The following is a 9,706-nucleotide window of genomic DNA, read 5'->3' on the forward strand; positions in this document are numbered from 1 at the left end:
TACTTCGCATTTCCAAATGGTATCAGTTGACAAAGAATAGAAACGACTGGCGTGCTTTGTTGAACTCGGCTTTACTTTGCTTCCCCATCATGTTTATAGGTAATATGGGATTATGCCCCAGTTACGGCCTGCTGCTGAAGCCTTACACAAGCGTTGAAATGTGTTTGCCGGATTTGGTGACCTTAATGGTGGGATCTAGTACCTTGTAGTAAATAGTACAAGTACCGGTTTGCTTGGGTTTACATCCAGACCGTTGCCGGTTGACCAATTTTCCACGCCCCTTAGTTTTGACTTCCCACACACCTCTGTTCGTTCCGAATTAAGATCAAAATTTATACCTTAGCCTTTGGTTTTGTTGGGATCGTGGGCCTATTGAGCATCTCTATGAAAGCATTGTTACCTTATCGTCGGGGATTATGAATTAATCTCCTTAGTCAGTTTAGAGTCATGTCATTATTGAAAGAGAAAAAGGGTTCCTTCAGCTCCTTCCCTAATCAACTCCCTATCTACCGACTTTCATCGTAAGGTCTACAGGACTGACTGCGATCAAGCAGCGCAACCGAGCTTTGCATATTGAGTTTGTGTCATTATTTACTTTTTTCATTTTACATTTCATTTTTACATCGTTTAGAAAGCCATTAGAAATAGGAATGTTGATATTTGTTTACAAATGTCAATGCCATACAAAATGTGAAAATCACCAAAAAAAAATGTGTTTTGCCCATCAAAGAGGACCTTGCAAAAAGTTTAAACTTTATATTACAAAACCAAAAGCCTCGTTTCCTTTCAATCTCATCAACAGAAAAGTACTTGGAATTTCTGTTTAATTATCCTTTCAATCACTCTACGGCGCTTTGCATGTGAATCACTCAAATCATTTTTATGTAATTAGAAAATCTGAAAAGAAAATGCAAGTATTTAAAACCACGAGCAGATACGAAAATCGATATTCAATCAATTTTACGAGCATCCTTTCATTGCAGAGTTTACTGGTCTGGACATTATGTACTTACATGTGTACTAAAGTACGTAAAGTGAATACAAATGCAAGTGGTTCTCTATCAGATTCCTTTACTTACTGCATATATGTATGTACGTATATATATGTATGTATGTATAATTCGATTGCCCGGTGTTAAGCTAGTACTATCTCCACATAGCCACCCACAAGTTGTGCGGACTTCGGTTACTCTTTAGTTGTTTTTGCTGCTTAGATAATTAAAAATAGAAAAAATATGAATTTCATTACATATTTATGTATGTATGTATGTATGTATGTACATGTTGCAGAGGACAACCTTTTTTACAGGATTTGGAATATCGGGGTCACTTTCAGCTAGTAAAGGAATTTCGTTTTTAATTTGGCGATAATTGTGTTGCTCATTATGAGACCGAATAGCAGCAGTGGCTATGTGGCATTAAGGTACACACACACACACACACACACATACACAAATATCAAGCGCCAACATATGGTCGAGCGTATTTAACCTGGTAGATGCTTGGAGATGTTGTGTGAGTCGGGCAACAGTAGTGGAATAGCAAAACATGGCGCAAAAGTAGTTCACAGCTGCTGCTGCCACTGCTGCTCTAAATATAATCAGATAAAGGCGGGATTATAGAGGAGGCGGCAATATGGCATAGTGAAGCTGTGAAAGTGGAGGCGGTTGGAAAGCGAAATTGAATTAGAAATTGAAAACTCAATAGTTTCATTAGAGATAGCGCAAGGACAGCTGTTGTTGGTGGGATGACACTCCCCCGCGCGCCATTGTTGGGTAACACCGCCATATGGATAGAGAATGATATACATACATATAGTATGTGGGTGTGTGTGTGTTGCCTTGCGCGGTGCGCGGTGTAAGTGTAACGGTAAATTGCTGATAGTTTGCCACGTGCTTATATCGGCCACCATATTGTCCTAGTTTTTCGCGAAGCACAATTTTATATTTTTTATCCCCCTGTTTTCATTCTTCGATATCAAATTTTGCTTCCCACGCCAATGGCGTTTAGTATGAGCAATGGTTGGAGACTGCTATTTTTGCTCTGTTTAGTGTGTATGTATGTATGTATGTATGTATTTGTATACGTTTTTTGCTCCTTTTATCCTTATCGATCTGCAGTTCTGGCACACATTGCATTTTTTTTCCCAATTCTTAACTTATTTTGCAGGCCTCCCAGCTGGGTAGAGCTGCATTCTACCCTTTCCCACATTTATTTAGTTAAAAATGTACATAATTCCATTTGATTAAACTAAGTTGTTTACTGGTATGCGGATCTTGGCTTTTAGCCAAATCTTAGTAATTCAAAGTAATTTAGAAAAAATGTAATTGAAAGTTTTTTCAATGAGTTTACTGGTATTTGTGTTTTATCCAAAAGTGAACAAAAGTGCGAAAAACAGAACTCATTATTTTGTATGGCTAAAATCATTATTTAATGTTTTTGAAGTTTTTAGAAAGCAGAACCGTCAGAGGCGCCTATGCCCTGTATGCTGGGTAATCCAAGCCGAGCGATTCGTAAACTCCGCTGAGTGAGTTTTTTACTGAGGAATCTATACTCTGACCAAAGACGTTGGTTTGCCATTTACCGCATTGCCCCACATTTTAATACAGCTTTGTCTCAATTTCGTCACAGGTGCAGTGTTTAAGACAATTGTCATAAGTCTTGTAATTGGCGTGAGAATAGCGCTGTAAAAAAATGTCACAACGAATAACAGGTGTACCTAAAAGTGAGTTAGGCTTTCAAGTTGCATACATAATGAGGCGCCTTAAAAGATATAAAATGCAAGCTTATGAGGTTTATCATGAAGTCGATTTGAATGAAATCTTTGATGCTTTTTTTTTTTAATTTGTTAAATTTTCCCAAACTGTAAAAAAATTTTAAACTTGGACTTATTTGTTTTATTTCATAGAATCTACTAGATTTTTATAAAAAATAAACGAAAAAAATGTAGGTAGGTAAAAAAAAAAATTCCAACGAATTGATAACCTTCTCTTTTTTATAAAGTCGGTTAAAAAATGGCAACTTTTAGTACATTTTTTTTTTGTATTATACGTGTATTTATTTGTTGGATCTGCTTATTTTACATACATATATTAAGCCTCACAACAAGTTTAAAAATCTTACGTCTAATTTACAATAATATATCTCAGACCCTGGGGTTGAGCCCTACTGGTTTAACGTCGCTCAACAAAACGCTGGTAGATCTCTTCTTCGAAGGCGTGTTAGATTTGTTGTGATATGAATAAAAAATATGTATGAACATCTTTGCAAAAATATGTTTTTTATTACTTTATTTAAAAGTACTAGTTTTCAGCTTTCCAGCTTTCGAAAGGGGAAATAAAAACCTGCTGTTTAGGTGTATTTTGGGCAATAAAGCGTTTTTCGCAACTGCATAATTTTTTTTTTTTACTAGAAGTATTTTTTTTATGTCTGAAGTTTTATTTATATACCTGTAGATATATATTCAAAGTATATACAATAAGCGGAGATGAAGGGGGTTTATGGGGCTCGAACCCGTGTCAGCTGATTAAATTAAGTGAAAATTTGACAAATTTTTGCTATTTTTCTTTTGTTTATTTAATGTTTATATATTTTTTATAAACCAATTAAATCCACATCTTAAACTTCGTACAAAATTTACAAAAATTCGAAAATCTTAAACAATTGCCAAAAAAAAATTTAAAACTTTTTATTATGAATTTATAGAAAAATATTCGTATGCAGTTTTATAGCTCATTAAATTTAAGTAGGTTAAAGTGCAAATTTCAAGACGCTAGAAAATCGCTTTGACTTTTAATATATTTTTTGGCTGACGGTGTTGTGCATTTTCTTCCATATAAAATATGCTTTCTTCTTTTGTATGGAAGAAATGTCTTTGTTTGGGTGTAATTGACAAAGTTTGTAGTGCTGGTTATGTAACGTACCAGACTTTTATAAAAAAAAAAAATATAAAAATCATTTAAACAAAACAAAAATATCCAATTCTTTTCGAAATGTCACTTAACTTAATCAACTGACCACAAGAGTATGTACATACAATTATTATAATTTAATTAGATTCACTTGACAACTCAAGTGGACTTTAGCCTTTTAAGCCGGTGGCAACCCTCCTACAGGTGCTTTAGAAGTAAAGTCTTTTCCAGATCATTTCTATTGATACCCATATTTTAATGATTCATTTAACTTATTCGATAATTTGAATTGAATTTTAAAATAGATGGCAACCCTTTAAAAACAAAACATTCACAGATCAAGCCATTTAATTTGACGCCCCATTATTGGAAATTGAATGACCAAGATGTACCTACATAAATGCTCCTAGAACAAAAATTTGCAGCTTCAAACTGCAATTATGAAAGCTGTCAAAAAATAAATTCAATTTTTGAATCCAGAGTCCACGAATTCAGTAAGAAGGTAAGCACTGTGTGGTGTGTGGTATTTGTCAAAAAGTAAAATTAGAGCTCGCAAGTATTTTTACCCTTTAAATTTCAAATCATACAAACAAAATGCTGTAACGTTTTTCATGAAAACACAAATATATTCAAACATGCAGGCATTAAGTCCGTTGGCTTTGCTGCTGCACATGCAACAGGGCTGTGGCCAGTGTTGCCAGGTTGCCGATTTGGTAGTCATTTTGAAGATTTTTTACTGCCAGGACGATTTGACGATTTTTGTGACCTAATGACGATCCTTCTTTATGTGCAAATTTGGCTGGTTCTCAACTTAGAAGATAGTTACACAGCCAACTAAAAATTGTAGTTTGCTATTTCTGCTAATACATAATTGTCGTATCGAAATTATATCATGTGCCAGCACTAATAGTAGTTATCGATAAGTAGTTTTATCTTTTGTTTCATCACTATTTGTGTAGTTTTTGACGGTCAAATTCGTAATTATGGCGCTGTGACGTTGTGTACTGTTACATATTCTAATGAGCGAAGGGAATTATGAATAAGCTAAGTTGTAGGTGGAAAAAAATTAAGATGAAAATGTGATTTTATTGCAATTAAAAATATTTTTGTTAAAAGTAATGCGAACTTTCAAAAATTCGTAAGAAAGTTAAACTTTTATTTTTCACGTATAGCAATCAGAAGCTTGAATAAAATGAAAAAAAGAAAGCTAAAAGATCTTCCTGTTTCTGTATATTAAAATTTTTTATATGTTTAGATTTTTTACATGCCGATTTTTGAGAGCCAAACTGACGATTTCTCACTTCAATGACCTGGCGGCAACACTGGCTGTGCCACATCGAAGCCGGAGTATGTTTATGTTGAATGTCCCTCGGCGGATCAATTTTCAATCACTTTAGCCTTAAATAAATAAATCACTTTGTCAGTTGAATATGGAATGAACTAAACATCCACCCATGCGCGCCCTGCCATTAGCTTACAATAACAAAGCAGCTGCGAGGCAATATATAGAAACTTAGCTAAGCGCAAATGTACTCGCATAAATAAACACCTACATATGTATGTCTGTATGTATTTATAAATACACTAGTAAATAAATACATAGTTGATACTTAAATCAACACAGCTACACAAATCAAACAAACTATCAACACAGCTAAATTGTGCCCGACCTTGTTTATTTACTCAATATCTCTCGTTACCCATCATCGGCTCGACCAACTAACTAGTCGCGTGTCCTGGTGCCGATCACTTGACTCAAACCTCCATTTGTTGTGGGTGGGATTTAGTGGGAATTGCAGAACTCAAGGATATTATTTGCATGCTACTAAATTTTTATTCTAGCTAAATATTTGCTCTATTCCTTCCCATCTACACAAAAACGTCCTCCTCTTTGATATGCTGCCCACAAAATAATAATATTTGCGCATCTAAATAAATCCCATAAATGAGAGTGAGCTGAATGGATGAGGTTGAATTAGTGGGTTCGTTCAGAGGCGTTGAGGTGGCCTGGGACATAGCTTGTTATTGCCATAAATAAGCGAATACACTTTTAAATATGTAAATAAATATATATATATATATATATATATATATATATATATGCTGTTAGGGCTTAGGTGCAATTTGTTGTTAAACGTTGAGTTAGTTGTAAGGTACTTCGATGTTTTTATTTTAAGACTGGTCATTAGGCACAAATAATGGCAAAAATGCAACACAATGGAACATAGAAACTATTTTAAATAACGAAGCAGTAGAAATACATTTGCAAATGTAAGTATGTGGACGCATAACTATATGTAAGATCAAAGTTGGTTAGCTTTTTTATTGTTCTTTCTTTTTGTTGTAAGTCAATTGAAAATCGAAATGGAAATTGAATGTTTTATCAATAGGGGTATTCTCGAAGTCCTGCACGTAGCATGGATTGTATGGAACCCAAAAATACTATTCCAAATTTGCAAGAGTACGAGAGCCTCACCACAGAAAGTTGCTTATTCCTCATACGAAATTCCATAATTTGAAAATCGTCCTTCACTCGCTGACCTGAATTAAGTGGATTTATTTATTTTTTTGGTTGGAATGGTTCGATTGTTTATTGTTTCACCCATTAGATGCACATTTTAATCAACATTAATTCGAATCCCAGCGCACCAATGCATGGAAATGCTTTTTTTTATTGTATATGTATTGAATGTATAGTACGTAAAATGTACGTCGTACATACAGATAGTTGTTAATAATTATGCAAGAGATATCTATGGGTTGATGTACATACATACATACCTAGGTATATATCCCTATAGGATATCGAACTGGGCGTAGAGTACTTAATAAACTACACTTAAATAATGGCAGCCAATTACAGGTTTAGACAAAATCATCTACGCAATTAACAATTTTTTCTTTTTTTTTTTAAAGTATCTTTGGAGAAATTACAATACAAAACTATCCTTACGTATGGAGTTTGTTAATAATTGATCACATTTTTCCTGCTGGGTTGTTTCCTCATTTGCATATGCATGCTAGCAGTTGTGGCCATATGTTCGTTAAGTGGTTGCTTTGGGTCAATTAATATTTTATGAATATCAGTACATATTTTGCAAATTACGGTTCGAGCGTTTTCGATTGTACTTTTTCCGCCAACATTATCCGACCACAACATATTTTATTTTTTTTTTTACAAATATTTTTGTGTCTTAATGTAAATGTGGTTTTTGCTGAATTGTACTTGGATTTGTGTGCTTATTAAAGCGTTAAAATGTAAATTGCCTTGTGTACCTATTTAAGTATTCCCATACATTTTTTTTATAAATTCATTAAATGCGTTAAAAATTAGCCTTTTAACTCATTAACAATGCGAAGTGGTAAAATTAGGCAGAAAAGTAAATTATTCATATATATATGTACATCATAGTTCATAGCATGTTCGCTATTTAATTGAAATAGCCTCGAAAAGATCTAAAGCTTCGAGTGATTTACCGAAATGTCAAAATTTCCATGAATAGGTATTTTTTTATATTATAACCTTTTTTAAAAATCAATTAATAATGGAAAGGGCTTACCAGAAATTGTATTCATCAGGGTGTTCGATTATTCGACGTTCCCAAAACCGGTTTTAGATGTTTCGAAAAAAGAAAACCGAAAAAACCCGGTTTTTAATTTATATATTCAGAAATAAGCGGTTAGACCGGGTATTTACTTTTTATTTTTCGCATTTTGATAGCGCTTTCAATTAAAATGAATGACCTTTTCTTTTCTTTTCTTTAAAATAAAAGAAGAAAATGAGTAAAGCTCAACAATTTAAAAATAATTAAAATAACTTTTTACATTTTGCAGGATTTTTGTAAAAAAATTTGCAATATTTAATGATAATTTTAATTATTTTACCTAAAATAGCAGAGAAAACTGCAATAATGGCGTAAATTTGACTTTAAGTTTGAATAACTCTTAAACCAGTAGGTTTATCAAAAAATCATAAAAATGTTTTTGTAGAGCATCTAATTTCCTACAAAAATATGTATCGACTTTTTTAGTTGGATAATTCGTAGCTGAGAAAACAAATTCCAAAGTTGAAAACAATTTTTTTTTTTCTATGTAAATAATTTGTATGGAAAATAGAAATCCGCGATGCCCAACCTTTTAAAATTAATAATAAGGGTTGCGCTTTTAACAGGCATCTTTTGACATCCCCCTGGAGGTATTAAAGCGGGGCTGTTAAAAAAAGTAAGTCAATCCATTTGCCATTGCCCACCGAAGGATGACCGCAGTTTCTTTTTTGATTTACGCTCTTACCAGGGTTCGAACCCAGTTCCTATGGAACGGTAGTGCGCACTTCTAACTACAACTCAGCACAGCGGCCGGCAAGTACTTAGAACAGAATATTTACAGTTTCTGTAAAAAAAACAAACTTATCTCCAAATGAGACGGTAAAACAAATTTGCCTAATTACAAATTGATGTTCGCAAACGTCAACTGCGTTCGAAGTCGCTTATCAGTCAGAGCAGTAACCAATGTATCGCTTCACTGAGTGTCAAGTTCGTACAAATTGAGCAAGAAACTATCCATGACGGCCACACGTTCATAAGGTTTCCGCTAGTCAATCCTAATTGCTGTTTTGAAGAACGCGCTATCTTGAGTGAGCTACAAAATTGCCTAGTTGCTGTTTCTCTTACGTGTCTGCCATGTTTCACCTACGCTACCGATTTGTACTTACAATAGCCCTTTGCACATTGTCATGGACTCCGGGCACCAGCTCCTTCTCAAGCCTGCTTCTGGGCCGCATCGTGGGTGGCACTTCAGCGCGTGACATTGTCGACTTTCCGTATATCGTGTCGGTGAGACTGTTCAACAAACACTTCTGCGGCGGCTCGATCATCAATGAACGCACCGTCATCACCGCCGCCCATTGCCTAAAAGGCATCAGTGCTAGTTATGTGCGCGTTCATGCGGGCACAAAATCACGATCCTCCCATGAGGGTGTGTTGGTCGACGCCTCCGCTGTACATTATGATCCGCGTTTCAATATGGCCACCATGGACTATGACATCGGTTTGGTGCGTTTGGCTAGTGGACTGACTTTTAGCTCAAAAATCCAACCGATTGCTTTGCCCACAGAAGGTGAGTTGGTGCTGGATGGAGATGTTGCTCTGGTCGCTGGTTGGGGATTTACAACGCCTCAAGGCAGCGGTTCATACTTGTTGCGATACGCTCGTGTTCCGATTGTTAATCAAGCTGTGTGCAATCGCCAATTGAACGAATACTTAACGGATCGAATGATCTGCGCCGGCTATGCGAAGGGTGGCATCGACGCATGCCAAATGGACTCGGGTGGGCCGCTGGTAGTGGACGAAAAACTGGTGGGCATTGTTTCGTGGGGTTTGGGTTGTGCGCAACCAAATAAGCCGGGTGTGTATACACGCGTCGCCGAGTTGATACCCTGGGTTGAGAGAACGTTGGCAGAGAAATACGCAGATAGCATTCCAAGAGATGAAAAGTAAATAAAAAGTTAAATTTAAAGTTCAAAAATATTTAAAGTTTTGTGCTGAGATTAAAAGAACAATAAAAATTGGCGTCGTTAAAATTGAATTTCATTGGAATTATTTTTTAAGACGCATTGTATAAGTTGACAGTGACGTGAAAAATTTCAGAGAAAGAGGTTGAGAAGTGCAACTTTCAGCTGGATAATTTTTTACTAGGGGAAAACTTGCAAGTAAGAAAATAAGGTGATCTCAGACATGTGCAGGTACATTTGTAGGTGCGTATGCATAAGTATATACTTAATTTTTTCAGAAGACGAA

General features: G+C 35.2%; 1 protein-coding gene across 1 annotated transcript; it reads left to right on the forward strand.

The window, feature by feature from the left end:
* The first annotated feature begins 8,500 nt into the window (after positions 1–8,500).
* LOC108366496 (trypsin-1-like) lies at positions 8,501–9,473 on the forward strand. Its single transcript, XM_017620916.1, has one exon. The coding sequence runs from the start codon at positions 8,591–8,593 to the stop codon at positions 9,404–9,406; it is 816 nt and encodes a 271-aa protein (XP_017476405.1). The 5' UTR covers positions 8,501–8,590; the 3' UTR covers positions 9,407–9,473.
* The last annotated feature ends 233 nt before the right edge of the window (positions 9,474–9,706 follow it).

This window comes from Rhagoletis zephyria, unplaced genomic scaffold (assembly GCF_001687245.7).
Source record: "Rhagoletis zephyria isolate East Lansing unplaced genomic scaffold, Rhagoletis_zephyria_1.1 Rzeph_scaffold_02288, whole genome shotgun sequence".
Lineage (NCBI taxonomy): Eukaryota > Metazoa > Arthropoda > Insecta > Diptera > Tephritidae > Rhagoletis > Rhagoletis zephyria.